This window comes from Bidens hawaiensis, unplaced genomic scaffold, assembly GCF_021521415.1.
Source record: "Bidens hawaiensis isolate Kalapana, Puna unplaced genomic scaffold, B.hawaiensis_p1.1 tig00001433_1, whole genome shotgun sequence".
In the NCBI taxonomy this organism is placed as follows: domain Eukaryota; kingdom Viridiplantae; phylum Streptophyta; class Magnoliopsida; order Asterales; family Asteraceae; genus Bidens; species Bidens hawaiensis.
In genome coordinates, this window is record NW_027491080.1 from 52,189 (window position 1) to 71,365 (window position 19,177).

Below are 19,177 nucleotides of genomic sequence, written 5' to 3' on the forward strand. Positions count from 1 at the left end.
TCTATTTATAGATCCAACTTAAAATGACGACTTTAATGCTCAAGATATGATGACATTTGATCCCTTGCACAGATCATATTGAGGAACCCTGCCACCATCAAATATCGTATAAATATAAACATATTTGATAAACGAATTATTTATGGAAAAAACGATACCTTTGTTTAACTCCAATGATTCCTGTGCCTGTCGACATGGGTACACCCATGATAATACGTTCACTAACACCTTCAATCTTATCTACTCGACCATTCACCGAAGCATTAAAAAGATGATCCGTTGTTTTCTCAAACGAAGCCAACATCAGCACGCTGTCTTTCATTTTCTGAACCCCAAATCGAGTCATCCCCAAAACTTCACCCTTATACGTCATGACATCAGCTAAAAGCATCATATGTCTGATATCTATACTCATTCCGTGACTTTCCATAGTGTATTGGATCTCTTTAATAATCGACCTTCTTGCAGCTTCAATCCCGAGTGTACTGTTTACTTCGAATATATGATTAGTTGTCGTTTCATGTCCATTAATTCCTTCAATCCCCATAACTGCTTGCAGACCCGTTCTGAAAATAAGAGTTTTATTATCATTATCATTATCATTATCATTATTATTATTATTATTATTATTATTATTATTATTATTATTGTGTAACTAAAGACAAGCATACCCTTCAACAAGCAAATTAAACTTGTCCTGCTCTTTCTTTTTGTTTATTACAGCTCGTTCAATAGTACCAATGCCCTGTCAATCATATGAACCCGTTAGATATTTGTAATCATATTTGACACACCGAGTATAAAAACACTTTATATACGATTTTAGTCCCTGTTGTTTGACCCGAACAACCATTTAAGTTCAATAGTCTTTTTTTGGCTTTTTTAGCCAATTAATTTTATTTGTGTACATCCACTCCACATTTAACGCAGATAAATAAAGGGGCATTCTAGTCTTTTTATCCCAAGTACACATATTAATGCAGATGATACAAATATACCCTAGTGTAACCCACTATACTCTCTCTCTCTCTCTCTCTCTCTCTACTTTCTCTCTCTTATATGTTACCTACCTAGCCAGAAGGTGGTGACAAACAAGGTTTGGGGACGATGAAGTTGGCCAGGGGTTGTTTATAGTTTTTATATATATTTTTGTTATTTGTATTTTTGAATAAAAACTTGTACCATGTCCATTAATGGTTGTATCCCATAACAAAAGACCAAAATGCCCTTTTATATGACGGACTTAGTACTGTATTAAATTTGATACGAAAATGAAAGTAATGGATTAAAAGAAGTAATTTAAACATTTGAACTAAAATGGTTATTAGCTCGTACCCCACTCGAATAAAGCTAGCTAAAAAACTTGATTTCAAACGACCTAAACCGAGCCGGCTCATTTTTTAAACCGAGCAGCTCCGCTAGGCCCGTTGGCTCGTTTAATTTCGAGCTCATGCCCGAGCTGAGGCGAGCTTCCTCGTTTAATTTCGAGTTCACGCAGGCTAGACTCGGTTCAACTCGTTTACAGCTACCGGACTAAAACCTTAAATCCTTTTCGAACCTCTTACCTTAACAACAACTGTTGGAAGCTTTTTTCTGAGCGAATGAAGTTCAAAATATAGTTTATCCCTATCAGACGCGGGACTAATTTCAAGTTTCCTAGCCTTCAAAACCCTAATATGCTGCACACAAAACCAGTCATTTCTGTAAGTATATAAAACAATTTCATGGTAAATATATAAATAATTCTTACATGTTCTTTCAGTTTCATTTTAGGAGTTTTTAGTATTGATTCCTTCACAGTATATGCATCTATAGAGAGTTGTAAAGCTTGAATTGTTGAATTGTCAAGGCTAATAACAATAGAAGCAGATCTTGATCCCAGTATAAGCTTTATACTCTTTGCAACCTACATTAAAATAATCCAACTCAAATTGTTATTAAAACCTTTTATACTAAAACCTTGATAAAAGCATCTTTAAATTATAAAAAATATATCAAACCTGGCCCAAAAGAGTTCTCTCCATTTGACCTTTGACCAACTTAGCAAATGCTATGTTATCATTAGTTCTGAGTTTTGCTGTAATGACAGGTGTGCTAATTTTCTTGGCTGCGTTTATAATTTCCTTGATACGAGGAACACCAAGTGTGACATCTGGCAAAGAGTTAAGTAGTACATAACTCTAGATATTATGATTAAACGAAAAACAACAATAATGATAACAATAATAACAAAAGGATACTCATGCTTGCAACTCCAGCAAAATGAAAGGTTTTTAAGGTCATTTGTGTCCCCGGTTCACCAATACTTTGAGCACCAATTGCACCAATATTTGTTCCAGCATCAACCTTTTTTTGATGATAACGATATATGCACATATTTAAGAATACCTGCAGCTGCTGAGAAGTTATGCCGCATATACTTTGAGCAACCTTTTCAATAATACCAGATTCTTCATCATCTAACTGTTCATCACCATGCGGTAGAAGTGCTCGTTTAGTCATTTCTAAGTTTGTAGCATATTTGTAAATAAACTGTTTTAAGTTCTTCCTGAAGTCCTCAGAGCAACCACCTTCTGGAGTCATATCATGCATTGAAAGACGTTCATCAACCGCTTCACGAATCTCTGAAGCGGAAATGCCTCTATGTTGGCCAGCTGGACATGTAGCCTTGACTTTCATTAATAAGCGGTCAAAATTGAGAGGAAATCCAGCTTTTCCTTCCATCTGAGACGGGTCCCGCCCGTCACCACCGTATGTAAACTGAACAATACAAGCACTGGAATCCCGTACTGTGTTGTCATAGTAAACAGATAAGTCTTCCAATCCCTTTATCAGTCTTCGCGACATATAACCAGTGTCAGCTGTCTTAACCTGTCATCATATAAATAGACAAACCTTTAGAAAACTACATGATTTCTGAACAATAATTATTTGTTTAAAGACTAGAAGTTTACCGCTGTATCCACAAGCCCTTCTCGTCCTCCCATTGTGTGGAAGAAAAACTCGGTAGCCCTTAAACCGCTATAAAACGAATTCGCTACAAACCCTTTCGCCTGCATTCAGAAAAAAAGAAAGAAACTATTAGATAAATTTACAGTTAATAGTTAATACATGACCCCTGACCATGAGAGCAAAAACATACAGCAGGAGTTTTTGACTGTCTTGGAAAATGTGGAAGACTTCGGTCAATAAATCCATTTGGAGCACGTTGACCTCCAACTGACTGTTGACCAACACATGCAACCATTTGACTAATATTGATAGGAGATCCCTTCGACCCACACTGAGACATAATCAAGGGGCTGTTCCTCCAATGCAGTTTATCCATACAAACCTTATAAAAACGAATAATCATTTCCATCACTTCTAGATAAAGTCTTTAAACGTTAATAAATTATTAAGCAGGAAAACGATGTATCACCTTCCCAGTTTCATCTCTGATTTTATTTAGAACACCTGTTATCTCAGCTTCAAGGGTCTGAGCAGCATTACAACCAGGTTGCAACTTGAGCTTCCCTTTATTAAAATCAACTATGAAATTTTCACATTTATTATTTCCTTCAGAAATAATTCTAAGTGTATTCTCATTCAAGTTATCTCCAGGTTGAACATCATCAATTCCAATTGAGAATCCATGATTTCCTATCCATCGAGCACTGCGTCAAAATAATATCATCCATCCATATATCACTCCATCAGTAATTTACATACATATATATACAAACAAATATATAAATGTATATGTATTACATATCTTTATCTTTATACTTGATAAATAAATAAGCGTAGTGCCACTTGGCACAAATTTGTGACCCCAACATTGTTTTTTACCGCTTTTTTTTCGTTTTCTTCCTAAATGCATGGATTTTTGCTTATAGGTATTAGACTTTAATAACTAAATTAAATAAAGTAATTAACATTAAGCCCTCTACTATTCTCCTATCATATAATTTCTAACTTTGGTATATGCATGGTATCTAATTGTTTTTAAACATCTAGAAAACATAATATAATTCATATGACTTTATGAGCGGAGTAAAATAATTGTCTTAGGACAATTCAAGGTTTAAGATAATCAATTAACTTTTATATAAAAACTTTAAAACGTATAAAATAACATAACATTTTTCTGTATCTATATACTTTATAAATACGTAAATGCAGTGCCACGTGGCACAATTCTATGACCCAAATATAATCTTCATACCTAAATATCTCAAAATATCGTCTTATAATTCCTAATCTTCATTACTAACTATTTTATCACTTCCTTTACTCAACATGTATAATACACGGGTTTCTAATCTATTGCATGTGTGTGTGTGTATAAAAGCATACCTTAGTTTTGCTAAGCGGTTCATACAAGAAGCTGCAGCATGTGAATTGTAGTCCCTAAGAAGAACCGAGTAAAGTCCATCCTTGTTTCCATTCCCTATAGCAGCCAAATAAAATGTGAGTAAAGTACTCTCTTTTTGTTTAAGTAATGTTTTTTCTGTAATCATATACTTGATCCGCTCAATGTTGATGCTAAAAAAACCCAACCCATTTTAAGATGTACCAAAAAGTCTGTTTTGAACCGTTACAACATTGAAAAAGACTGAAAACAAACCTAAAGTAGCCTTTCCAAGCTGGCCACTTATAAGTTCACTGTTGTAAATGCAGACATATCCATCATTCGGGCACATTGTCTCATAAGGTTTGACTCCTTTTCCACTCGGTTTTCTGTAACTCTTTTCAGTAAGAGTCAGATTCAAATAAACTTTCATATCTGCATGTGGTCTCAACAATACACTAAATAACTGTTTGCCAGTCCAAAGCTCAATTGGCTGAAAAACAAATAGTAAAATAAACAGTTATGAATTAAACAACATAGGTGCAAATGAAATTTAGAATGGTTTCTATTAAATCTTGCCTTAATAACAGCAGGAGTTGGTAAATCAAGTGTATCCATTGCATCACCCATATAACAACACATGAGTGAAAATGAAGCACGATCATAAAATGTGTCTTTTCTTGTTATAAGGAATGAAGATGTCAAAAAATCTTGGGTGGATGCAACCAAAATCTCCCCGTTTTTTGGTGTGCATAAATTGTTTTGCACCTGCAGAATTTAACAAAGAAAAATCAAGTGGCAATATATATAACAATAACATTAATAATAATGCGTCGTATCAAAATTCATATATATCCTTCTAAAAGTTTAAAATTACGCTACAAATCTAATTTTATCATACTTAATGTTTCAAAAGCCAAAAGTACAGCAACAGATTCCCACTTTACACCTCATAGTAAACAAAACAAAATCAGATATGAAGACAACTATGCTTTGAACATAGTTCACAGATATGAAGTGTTAATTGGTATTCGCAAGATTTAATATGATATTAAGAAAATCAAAGGGCAAATAGGTAATTTAAAAAGTTTGTAGATGATTACCCCCATTAGCATTAGAGCTTCTGTTCGGGCCTCTTCGGTTTGTGGAACATGCATATTCATCTCATCACCATCAAAGTCAGCATTGTATGGATTACAAACAGATTCATTGAATCTCAATGTCCTCCAAGGCATAATTCTTGCCTACATACACCAAATAACAAAAAGATTAATGACAGTTAAAAAAAATCACAGCTTTTAATAAATATAAGATTCATCGAACTCACTCTGTGACTCATGATCGACATGCGATGCAAACTTGGTTGTCTGTTGAAAAGGACAACATCGCCATCTATTAAGTGTCGGTGAACTACGTCACCAAATTTCATCTCATCAGCCAAACGCTTTCTAGCATTAATACTCAACGACCTGTCCCAGTACACTAACAGGTCAAATGTGTCAAATCTAAAAAGGAACAGGTAAAACGGGTCAAAGCACTTACAGCAAGGTGTCATCTGGCTTTCTGATAAACTTTGCACCAGGGTATTTTGAGGCACCATTACGCACCGCATGCCTGAGTCTCTCTATATTGTGATGTGAAACACGCTCAGGGTAAGTCAAAACCCGAGCCATTAAGATAGGAATCGCCACCTGGATCAATAATATCTCATCACAAGAAATCAAGTCTCATAAAAGCATTCAAGATCACAAGTGACTAGCATGTTATATGGGTCCGTATCACACCATGTCTGCCACATCATACTGGACTACTGGTCGTATGATGGCCATATGACTCGTCAGTGGTCACAATTCACTCATCATATCTATGGCAGTCAAAACAGGTCATATGGGACGTATGAATTGACATACACCCGTTAAATATAATATTACTTCTGACCTATTTACCACATTGACGTCCCGTTCCATATTAAGAGACCTTTTTTATAGCATACCAGTTTGACCATTATCAAACCTATGTGACCCGAACCGACCCGTTCTCATATAAAGGTGTGAAATTTACATACCTCTGTAATCTTTAGATTCGGGTCGGGAGAAATAACAGTCCGGCCGGTATACTCGACACGTTTCCCGGATAGATTCCCACGTATACGTCCTTGTTTTCCTTTCAAACGTTGAAATAGACCAGCAGTTGGCTTGGAAGAGTTTTGGATCATGGTAAATGATGGTGGTAAACGAATGTCACTGTTTATATACTGTGCAACTGAAAATTGCAGATGCTCCCAAGAAACCTATAAGATCATCATTATAAAATACATCAGAGTATAAAATTACAAGGGTTTTGTTATTTTTAAGTTGAAAAAACCATATAGAATTACAAGAAAACCATACCAGCTGTTTGATAGAACAATTTGGGTCAGTTAACACACTATTAGCTGCAGCATTAAATCTTATAATATCTCCCAATTTCAGGGTAACATCATTTTCATTGCTGCAAGATAGAATATACAACTTGTAAGACATTTGAACCCTTAGTTTTCATGATCATGTATCAGCAATAAGACATGGTAATTAATACGTTAACCGTTTCATTTTAGTATATAGTTCTTTTAGTATAATATGCATTAGCAATTAGCAAGAGAACAAAATAAGAAATTTGGAACTGAAGTTAACCTTGTTGATGTGCCATCAATTTTGACAGATGGACGAATAGGTAGTGGAGGAACAGGAATGGCCGATATAATGAGTTTCTCAGGTCTATCAGCAAGATAAAGCAAATCACAATCCTGTAAGACAATGAGAAAATTAAATTATTCACAAGTAATGGCCAACGAAAATATGTCAAAAGTTAATGATATATAATGTTACAATATCATGTACTAACTTATATTCAAACACTAGTTTTAGTTGATTTATAAAGTTCATGACATGATAAAGTTAACTCTACAATGAAGCGGAAGTTAACTATACCACATCGAGCATCTTCTTAAAAAGTTTAAGAACTTTGTCAGGGTTTAACATTGAAAATAAATGGGCAGGTGTCTTCTTCTCCTTCATGTTAGATATAGTATCATCTGATTCCTTTGAGGTATTATCTTGAACCTTGGTACGATCATGTATGACTCCCACTGTTCCAACAGCTCTTTTGACTATACCTGTAATTTTTCATTAAAAACAATTAGTGAAACAATAAAGTGACAGAAAATTTAAAAAAATTACAAAAAATAGGGTAAGCTTTTAACCATTTATATAACCACATCTGGAGCATGTTACCGCCTTCTTGCTACTTGCCATTGCGGTGCACCTTTTAACTACCTTTTTATAAGTTTCATTCTTCATCAAATGATTCGTTGTTGGATTTCTCATTTTCTTTAAAAATCCTAAACGTTCTTCCTCAGACAACAATATACGAGAACAAAACTGAAAAAGAAAAACACATGAGAATTATAAAAACAAAAGTCACATGTAAAATGTAAAAACTACAACTTTGATATATATATATATATGTGTAATACAATAGTTTGGAAACGCAGAAATCCAACCAAATAATGTTTGTTTATCAAGATTTGGCCTGTAAATGAACCGAGAGTTCAATGAACCGTTCGGGAACTGCTTAGCAGGAAGTTCGTTTATTAAATATCATTTAGTTAAACAAACAAACATGAATACTCATTCGTTCATTTACACTCGTTTAGAGCATTCAGATCCCATCCCCCATCTCTAACCCTATAATTTAACCAAAAATCACATTTTTCTATATTTGTTTATCACTATTTAGAAAACTCCTACATCCTACATTCCATTCCCAATATTATCTCCATGCAATTAAATAATACCTTTTTAATAATTATTTTTATTATACTCTCTCTTTCATCCACTCATCCACCAATAAAAAGCATTAAAAAATATATATGGGGAAGAATAGTTAAAAGCAAATTTGGGGGATTAGTTTGTTTTCCCATAAAAATATGGGGGATGATGATGGATATGTGGGATGGGATGTAGAGGTGTTTTTCATGTTTTTCAGTCATTTTTCTTAAAATGTAAGAATGAGGTTATGAATGGTGGATGGGCTGTGAATTCTCTTACCTTCGTTCTTTTGCATTCATTAAAGTTCATTTGTTTATATATTCAGTAAGTTTTTAGACCCACTGATTTGGTTTAGCTTTTTAAATTTTAAGCCCAACAGATTGATGTTCACATTTAATTAGTTGGTGTCCACTCGTTATGTTCGTTCATCTATGTTCAATTATGTCCATCCGTTTATACTCGTGAACCGTTCGTTAATACTATTAACAAACAAATATAAATGAGCACAAACACACCAACTATCTTAACGAAGAACACAAACAACAAGACCCCCTTCGCTTAACTGTTTGTATTCGATAGTTTGCTCAGTCGAAGTTAACGAGCACGAGCATGTCTCGTTCGTTTTCGTTGGGATGTTTACAAAACTGATCAAGATCAATATCAAACAACAATTTCCAGTGAACATAAACCAAAGGTACATACCTTGCATATGCACTTCAAAATTTCCACAATATAAGATAAATACCCAACGTTAAACACTGGCAACGTGAGTTTCAGGTAACCAAAGTGACCAGGACAGTTAGCAAAATCACCATGGCATGTCTCACATATGGCAGACTTGTTTGGAGGACCCTGAAATACCAAATACATGCCTTTCAAACTCAATTAACTAAAAAAACTACTTAATGAAAATAAGAAATTAGTTAATGCATTCAACCAAGCAAAACAAAAAAAATGTAGCATAATTTAGAAAGCAAAGAGATATTGTACAACTTATTATCCAGCTCAATTTTCAACCAAAAGCACTGATATAGTCATATGACTCAAAAAAAACAAGGATGCAAATTATGTATAGCACTTGTTACAAGTGTTTAATTTCAAAATTTAACATGAATAACTCATGAATGTGGTTGAGAAATTGAAATGAGTCAAGAACAATCTAAAACAAAACTTTGATAAATTGGTGTGTAAAACACCAAATTATTGCTTAAGCATGTTTCATGAGTCATAACACTATTAAAAGTGTTTAGACAGATTGATTATGCTTTGGATTGAAAAGATTGAGAATGTTGAAAACCATTTAGATAATCTACTTTAAATTGATCAGCTCCATCCAAAACAATGTTGTAAAAGATAAATCAGGGGGCTACCGATAAGATTTCACCTAATCGGCACCAGTTAAAACTGGCCAAAATTGGTCCAACAAAAACCACCTTTAACTTAAAACCTCGTTATTAGTCTTTGCCAAAACCAAAAAAAATAAATAAAAAAATATTTACATTCCTGATGTACATATATGTATCTTGCGAAGTTACCTAAATGTATTTCATACAAGGTAAATATATGTCGTTTCGAGTTAAATATATGTGCTTTCGCAAAATAAATATACACACACACAACAACAACAACAACAATCATACCTAGTAAATTGCACAAATAGCAAAAGCTATTAATACGCAAACCTTACCTCTATCCCTAGGGATAGAGAGGCTGCTTCCAGCGAGACCCCAGTGTCTCCAGAACAATCACTAGTCGGTATAATTTTGAAAAATTACATATAAAATTCCAATCCGATTAATCACTAGTCAGGGTACGACTAACGAGTCCTACAACACTGATCCGGAGACTCAAAACCGCCAATAATAAGATAACCAGTTTGCAAAATTAATCCCAAACACTGCCTAAACCCTAATAATCCACAGCAACAATACAATAACATGACCTCACAAGCAACAACAACAACAATAATAATAATAATAATAAAGTAGAGCAACATTACCATGCGTGAATCCAACAAGCCACTAGCAACAGTGCTTCTGCCATCCTCACTGCCGTAACATTGGGCACGGTACACTTGAGCTTCCCCCATTTTCAGTATATCCGCTTCAGAAAACAACGAGAAATCGATTCGCTTGATTTTTCGTGGACCAGTATCTTCGATGTACGGTTGCTTGGTGAATGAGATCGAGGTGTCCTGTACTAGACCTTTGTTCATCATTGTGGTGGTGGTTAGGGTTTAGGGTTTTGAGAACAGTGGGAATGAATGAGATCGAATGAAGATGGCATATGCGGTTTTGTTCGTGAGTGTGGCCCAGGGTTTTGGAGGTTGCCGGGCTTGGCCTATGTAATATATGTTAAACCGTACCAAAACAGACCGTGAAAACGTTGGAACGTACACACGTGTTGAGGGCGTTAACTCGCACATCACGGATTGATTTACGATATGTTAAAACATGAAATAAGGAAAAACTAGACTAAGACGTCGAAATGTTAAATAAATAAATGAATGTTATTTGACGTGTGTTCTATGTTGTTTTACGTAAATTTGATCAAAATAGTAAGCAAAATTGATATTAAGCATAGCAAAGATAATTATAATTATGAAAATTAAATAGTTGGTATGTATAGATGAGGGTAGAATTGTCATCTTCAAAAAGTAACTAAAACTTTTAACAGCTGTTAGTGTAAAAGACATAAACTGTTATCATTAATATGAATGATATTAAGCGTGATTTTTAAAGATAAATAATGAAACATGCAGTTTTATATAAACATAAATGATGTTATCTATAATTTTATTTTATTAAAATCTAATTTGTGTATAAATTAAACTGGTTAACAAATCAATTTATTTATTAAACATATTAACCCTAATACCACTTGTTTATTTAAAGAGCCATGCTGGTTAATTAAACCTAATTGTTTTGGTATTGTGTCGCATTCCATTGTATATAATACTACAATATAATATCTCATGAATATATATAAACACAGTATAAACAGAATTTATGTTAAACATACATCAACTAAAGATATACTTTATAATTTATTATTTTAAGTTTCATAGTGATTGTTTAGTGCTCGAGTGAACTATCATTCACTAGAATAATTTAACTTTTATTTTTTCCCTGTTAACTTACACACTCTCTAAACTACTTCTAAATCTATACATTTGTTTACATAAGACTAGAACGCTAACCATTTATGCGGAAACATCTTCTCACACACCTTGATAGCGCTAGGCTATAAGCCCGCTAGCGTTCTCTTTGTAGGTATGCTTGGACATTCCTTTGATTGCCAAATGCCTGATAAAATAACAAAAATAATATACGTAACCTTCTTTTTTTTATAATATAGAAACAAGCATGACACAAGACAACTTAGGTTTGTTGAGTTACTAACGGATCCGGTGACACAAACGGGAACACTTAACAAGTCGAATCGGTGAATGGAAAGCATCATGTAAGCTATAATTAATACATTGATTTCGGGTCGGGTGATGTGTGGCTTCAGAATCAAACATGGCACGGGGGCATGTGTTGGCGGCTGATAGAGGCATACTTGCAAAATTTATTGATCGGAGGTTTACAGTTATGATGATCGACGATGACATGTGATTATTCTTCGAATAAGCAGTGAGCGGTATCACAATATAATACAAAAAAAATAACAGTTTATGATACATCCAAAACTAACATTTACAAAGTACACCCACAAGGACACCCTATTTGACATTTTTCTCCAAAACTTCTACTGCCATCAAACTATACACTTCCATGCATCATCTTATTCTAAATGGAAGCTAACTCAATGAACCTAAACTAAATAAGAAAAATGACCAATCTACCCCTTCCATCAGCCTGTTTTCCTATATTCCCTTCTCAAAGCAATTCATATACTATTTCATCCAAAACTTCATCAAGAATCAAATCTTCCAAATCAAGTCCAACACTTTCATAATCCAACTGCAAATTCATCCAACCGTCATCACTTCTCAAATCTCGAGACACAATATCGTTTAAAGATTCATTAGTATCATGTTTAAAGTTGAGCATTCGGCTAACATTGTTCCAAACTTGATCAAGAACAAGTGATCTAGTTGGGACAGGACTAATGTGGCAGCTAGATGACGGTTTTTTCGGGTAGCATGTAAATGATCTTTCATACATAGTAAGCAAAACATCATCAACCAAATCAAAGATTAGTAAACGGTGAGATAATTCATTAACCTCCTCTGCAAACCGTTCTGGATCATGGAAATAGTGAGATTCTATTTCTTGAAACACAAACGGGTCTAATGGCTGATTCGAGGAATACCATGTTTGGTGCAAACCGATCTTGATGAAGCCTGAACGTTCGAGAATCTTCTTCACATAAGTGAAATCATCGTCTTTAACTGACGATCCGATTTGTTTCTTATTGTTGACAGTCTTGATCTCCTTCTCAACATATTTTTGAAAACCTGAAATTCATTAAAACCTTTAATTTAGGATTATCTCAAAATAAAAAAGGTCAAAAATCGATGAATAATGTTATCTTTATTGCATAAAACCTCATAGTTCCTTTTATTTAAAAATTCAGATTACTACAGAAATAATGTAATTTTTGGTCATATTTATCACACTTAACTATTTACCAACATTTTTGAAGAAAATGTGTTTCGGGTCTGTCTGCTTCGACCCATTTTCACTGCTACAGAATTACCCATTAACCATTTTTTGGTTACACACACACACAACACTAAGTTACCTTTTGTGATTTGAACTTTTTCGTCTTGTGGACAATGCTCAGAAACTAAAGCAGGCCTTTCTTGAGTAATTTCCCGTGAAATCTGATAATTAATTTGCTCGACTTTAAACTCGTGTGCATTGTCACAAAATGCAGAAGATTTAGCCTTAGACGAATGCTCGTTTTCTAAAAAAGTATCACTTTTATCCATCACTTCATTCAAGGACTCGCAATTTTGTGTATATAAAGAAACTAGATTTCTTTCATTTTGGCTACAACTTCTAAACAAATAAACGTCACAAGAACCTTGATTTTCGCTTCTGTCTGTTAACTTCAAGCTTCTAGAAGCACGCAGAGTGGCCTTACTGACACTAAAATCAAGAAACCCGGTAGCAGACTCTTTGTGTGAAGATATTCTTCTAAGACAAATAATATTCTTACCATTAACATCGTCATTTGAGTTCTTTGTCTTTCCGGCTTTCGAAATGGTGCAACTTTCATTCAGTTTATCTTTGAGCTTCATAGGCATCAATTTTGGTTTCGTGTCAGAAGATAACGAACCGTCTCGTAATGTGCTGATGAATAACTCTTTATCAACTTCTAGCATGTCCAAAATATCCCGAGAATCGTTTACCTCAGGATTTGTAATCTTAGCATGTGTTTTAGAACAATTAGAACTCACTGTTCTTTCTATAACATTTTCAGGAAAGAAAATAATTGGATGAACCCATTCATTGGTTTCCAAATGATGAATTGAATAAGTCCTTTGCAACTTTGGACTCGAAACAAAATCTTGATCTTCAGAAATTAACGCCTTTATTCGCGCTTTTAACGACCTTTTCCTATTACTATGATCCACCTAAAAAACATCATCCAAAAACATTTACCATTTTGTTTTCTGTATCGAATCAGTAAACTTTATAAAAAATTTATCCAATAACATAATAGCATACCAGTATATGACTTGTTTTGGCATCAAATAGTTTCAAAACTTCAAAATGATCTTGATCATCCAACACCCTCTTGTACTTTTTGTTACCTAAAGAAAATCAAACATTAAGTTATTTCATACACTTAAAACAAAACATTATGAATCCACCATTTGTTTTGCTTACACTTGGCATGTTTCAGAGCACAAAATAAGCCAGACATGCACCGTGGACGACCGTGTTCATCTTCAACCCACATCACTTTCGCCATTCGAACCGTTCAATTACCAAACTTGATTGCTATTATTCCAAAAACCAAGTACCTGCATGAGCCCAAAGTATAAGCTTTTGAATTGAACATTAATTAATTACAAACAAATGATGAAATCAAAAGGAAAAGTAAAGATAGGTGAGACAGTGAGTACCCAACAAGAGAAAAGACAACCCATAATTATAAACACTTGGTTTCCAGCCACTTAAATAATAATGATAACAACAAACGGCAAAAGGAGAGTGTAGGTGGGATATTATTATTATTAACATAATAACATGTTGATTAATTTAGGATACCCATGTGTGAATTAACAAGAAACTGAGAGTGTTGTGTTGTTTAATTTACTATCTCAAATGAGTAACAACTCCACCATGGTTGCATTCGCACGGGAACCAGGGATTAATATTAACTAAAAATGGAGGGAATTAATAAGAATGATTTGTGGTCCACCAGTTTGATTTTCTTACCATTATTTTTCATAATTAAAAACTATACTTGTGCGTGATTTAATAATAATTGCACAAATTTTAATCATAAAAAATTTACACATACAAACGGTGATCATATAATAAGCATTTTACTCATGTCGCTTGGTACTAATGTGACTACGGGTGTGCACGAAACCCATAGAATCACATCATAATTCCTTATGAAAAAAAAAAGAACTATACACGAAACCCATAGAAACACATCACAATTTCTTATGAAAAAAAAAAAGAACTATTTGCTAAGACGAAAATAAAGATATCGTATTTCTACCCACATAAAAATATCACAGGTTATTAGATTGAAACATTCATATTAGTTAAATGAGGAAACCATTTTATTTTTAAGTGATATGATGGGCTTTGAGGATGAAACATCTGCATGTAATTTAAATGGAGCTGCGATGATATTAGAAAGCAGACTGTGTGTTATAAAAGTACACCAACCACGAATAAATTAATTTACATCGTAATTGTTTTATGAATTGAACTCAGGAATTAACGTTCGTGCAATTCTTAAGATTAGTTGTTTGAATACGCTCAATTAAGCTCTTATTAGGGTTCTAAAGATTACGCTCAAAATTAACGCTCAAATCAAGTACGCTCCGTTCTTCTTCATCCTCGTAGCTCTTTTATCAGATTCAATCTTTAATAGGTTCGCTATTTCACTACCCAATACGCTCGATTTTGAATTTCAGTTTGATTTTGTTTTTTATTTTGGTTAGCAATTATGGAGCTTATGTTCGATTTTGGTTGACGATTTAGAAAGGCGAATGGTCTGAGTTTGGTCTGCAACAATCAATTATGCAACTAACGTGATTGCAAACGGTTAATTCGACGAAAACGGAATTGATATAATTTACAATTTTGTCATCGCGTGTTTTTAAATTGAGTTGAAATCAACGGTTTATTTAAGTCGCATACGTAATACATAAAAAGCTATTATTATACTGTATCTTTTATGAGTTTATCTATGTATAAAAAATAATTTGAATTTACAAACACTTATAATATAATTATTTGGTAACACATGGTACAAAGATATTAAAATAACTTAATACTATTTAATACATATGCTACAGTACTTTATGAAAACGTCAAACGGGAATGAAAAATGTTAAAATACAATTCAATGCGTAAATTTTAGAAATTTTGCAAATTACCACATCTAGAACATGATGAATTTTTTTTATATATAATTGTTTTCTTTTGCTGAAATTTTTATCATTCATCTAACGAGGATCTCTTTTTGATAGTACGGATAATATTGACTTAATTTTTATACAAAATCTCAATTAATAATAAGATACAAAGAGTTCAAATGAAATACAAACAAATATACAAATACATTAATCCACCAAAATATTACATATTTACAAAGTAATTTCTAATATTATATGCAAAGCTTTTATTAGTTGCGGCTAGATTTTTTCTTTTTGAACGGAGTTTTAATTATGACTAGCTTTATGTTTAATTTTATTTTCATAAGAAAAACAAAAAAAATCAGTATATTTAGAATGGTTTTATTCTGACTGAAAAGTCACTTTAATTCTGAAAAGGTAGCAAATGTGACTACTTTTTCTCTAGAAACTGTTTAAAAACAACGTGTTAGAATTCTATGAAAAGACTCCCAATATTAAAATTTGTTTTATAATTAGGAGAATATTTAACGGTCATGATTTTAGTTGATCATACAGAGTGTGGAACGGTTTATCAACTTTTTAACCTAAAAATATTACACATTATGGTAAATAACATAAAACTTCAACGTAATTTCTTTCTTTCTTTTTTTTTTTTTTGTTATAAAAAGTCACTCAAAAGGTTTTTACGCGCATAATGTCTCTCAACATATTAATTTTGAACAAAACTGAGAAAAAAATAGAATTTTAAATAACTTGAAATCATTACTTTCGATCGTTTTTCTTATGTGTTCTTTTTTTCCCCTTACGTGGCTTATTTTCTTTTTACCTCGATTGCTTTCCCAAACAATTTGGATGATTCTATTTCAGATTCTTTTAGTTTAAAATTTCATTCAAAAAGTAATTGTATTTGAAACAATATGTTTGTTTGCTATGGTAATACTTTGCAAAAGCAACTTAATAATAGAGGAGAAATTGTCAAAAAGAAAGAATTGTTTTACAGAGGCAAAGGTAGGGGGATAAAGTTGGTATTTGGTGCGAAACATCGGAGTAGGCTTAGCACCGGTGCATACCATAATGTAGCCAGCCCTGATGCTAGGACCACTAAATTATTAATTATATTTAGTGGTAACATAAAGTAAGTTATAATATGGACGACCATAAAACTTTAAAAAAAAATTTGATAATTGTCTTCACCTTTTATTTTTCCTTATAACAAACTTGGACTAACATTGTTTTTGGTTGTGAATGTGATATAAAATTATACACATGATTGATATGCTATATTTACAGTTACAATCACGTAAGTATCTAGATCAAATAAACCTTAGTTTATGTAATTACTTGATAAATCAAATACAAATCATTTCCGAGAGCCATGATCGTTGTCGCTTCATGAAAATAAATTTGAAAAAGCTCGTGCTTATAACTTGTTTGTGAAACAAACTTAAAAACAAATTATGGGAAGAATGTACAGTGAGAAGGTAGTGTAAGAATTGGTATATTGATTACAATTTACAACTTAATTAAGTATAAAAATTCCAGTGATTCATTTATCTATTTCAAAAACTAAAAATGATATACAATTATACATCTCAGAAGGTTCTCTTCTTTTTCATTTTAGTAGGCTAGTTTAAAATGATATACAATTATACATCTCAGAAGGTTCTCTTCTTTTTCATTTTAGTAGGCTAGTTTAAACTATATCTACATCATTGTCAAATGTAAATATATTAACAGGAAAGTGATTAAATTAGACATCCAACGGAAAGTGAGGTTATGTTATTCTGCATTATAAAGACAAAGTATCTTAATTAGGACTCTTAATCATGCCAAAGATTATATTAGATGAAAAAGGCAGGCAAACTAACGTCAACTCATCACAATTAGCAAAATGGAAATACGTCTACTTGTGTTAGCTTGTATATTTTGTGTCGATTAACTCGATTTCCACCCAGAAGATCATATTTTGTGGTGCAGAAATGTAGTGGGAGATACTAAGTACTGGAGTATTGGGCATTTTAATGAATACAAGTGGAAAGTAACGACAATGCTATTCAACAAAGCTCTTTGTGGTCGTTACGTTAATTTAGAAATAAAGTTCCATTTCAACCTAAGAGGTCATGAAGTGTTATTTTGATTGTCAGGCACAGAATCAATATCAACTTTATTATTGCAAGAGAAAACCGACTCAAAAACTTATTATAATAATTCTTTGTTTATCGCACGTCTGATGCCTCAAGCCAATGTTTATAAACTAACCATAACTTGGTGACCAATACATTATCATAATAATCATATTACAATTAGAAAACTAAACCAAATTGACCTGCTTGTCAGCTTAGGTTCTTTCATATTCACCGACTTGTGAATATAGTTCAAAACTACGAATAATCATCCTCGCAATTTCAAAACCCTAACCATAACTCGATTTTTCTTGTTCATCAGCGTTGATCATCTTCAGTTCTTGATCCAGTCCTTCGTAACACGGTTCAGATCTGATTTCCAACTTGAAATCAAAATCTGAATCGATTAACCAAGAAAATCAAACGGTTTTCTTGTCACTAACTTGGGTAGCAAGCATGATCCGACTTTGGTTTCGTGGTTCTCATAATTAATAAACAAAATATGGCATGGCTTCTTGAAGCAATCGGTTAGCAGTCCGTAGATCTTCCTTGGCATCTTTGATCAGTTGACCCTAGACCCCATTATGTAGATCTCTCAATGGCAAAAATGATCAGCCCTAGATCTCTTCACGACGGTGACAGGCTGCCATGCGACGACTAGATCTTGATATCAACCCCGGGTACCTTGAGCTTGGACCACGATTACACCAAGCTCTGATGTCACTTCAAGGCACATTATCAATAGACACTTTATTATTGTAACAGAAAACCGACTCAAAAACTTGTTACAGTAATTCTCTGTTGATCCCATATATTAAGCCTTTAACCAAGCCCTATATTTATAATCTAACCATAATTTAGTGACCAAGACATTTTCATAATAATCATATTACAATTAGGAAAACTAAACCAACTTATCGACTTGTCAACTTAGGTTCTTCAATATTCACCGACTTGTGAATACGTTCCGGAATTACCAACAGATTGTTGGATTAGCAATTAGAATGTTCCCCATAAACGGGGTATATTTATACAAATTATAACTGTTCTATATATTACATATGTCTTGCTAAATTGTTAATAGTCGTTCAAAATAGAAATACTAGACTTGCTTTTTATGATTATAGATTTCTCTCAATAGGAGATGACATATAATGACGTTATAGCTAGCTCGCGGTAGCGATCGTGGTAGGTCAGTTATATTTCTCTCGTCGAGTTTAAAGAGGATGATTTTTGTGAATTTCTTTTATTTTTAACCACGTAACTTTTATAGCATACTATACATACATAAAAACTGAAAGATAAGGTACTTTATAACAAAAGGAATATTGTCTTCATGTCATATGCAATTTAA

The 19,177-nt window shown here is 33.1% G+C and overlaps 2 protein-coding genes across 2 annotated transcripts; both read right to left on the minus strand.

Moving 5' to 3' along the window:
- Window positions 1-15: 15 nt before the first annotated feature.
- Window positions 16-10,359, minus strand: LOC143576058 (DNA-directed RNA polymerase III subunit 1-like). Its single transcript, XM_077060254.1, has 23 exons — window positions 10,142-10,359; window positions 8,845-8,994; window positions 7,575-7,752; window positions 7,303-7,487; window positions 7,006-7,118; window positions 6,724-6,823; window positions 6,399-6,623; window positions 5,876-6,024; window positions 5,661-5,802; window positions 5,437-5,577; window positions 4,913-5,101; window positions 4,610-4,826; window positions 4,339-4,432; window positions 3,422-3,656; window positions 3,143-3,334; window positions 2,955-3,053; window positions 2,241-2,871; window positions 2,001-2,152; window positions 1,751-1,906; window positions 1,566-1,679; window positions 672-745; window positions 159-566; window positions 16-88 (listed from the first exon to the last, which is right to left on the minus strand). Exons 1-23 carry the CDS (start codon window positions 10,355-10,357, stop codon window positions 40-42), a joined length of 4,209 nt encoding a protein of 1,402 aa, XP_076916369.1. The 5' UTR covers window positions 10,358-10,359; the 3' UTR covers window positions 16-39.
- Window positions 10,360-11,971: 1,612 nt separating this feature from the next.
- LOC143575814 (uncharacterized) lies at window positions 11,972-14,211 on the minus strand. The gene is made up of 5 exons (XM_077060086.1): window positions 13,986-14,211; window positions 13,824-13,909; window positions 13,085-13,729; window positions 12,871-13,000; window positions 11,972-12,604 (listed from the first exon to the last, which is right to left on the minus strand). The coding sequence occupies exons 1-5, from the start codon at window positions 14,068-14,070 to the stop codon at window positions 12,024-12,026; spliced, it is 1,527 nt and encodes a 508-aa protein (XP_076916201.1). The 5' UTR covers window positions 14,071-14,211; the 3' UTR covers window positions 11,972-12,023.
- Between the last annotated feature and the right edge of the window lie 4,966 nt (window positions 14,212-19,177).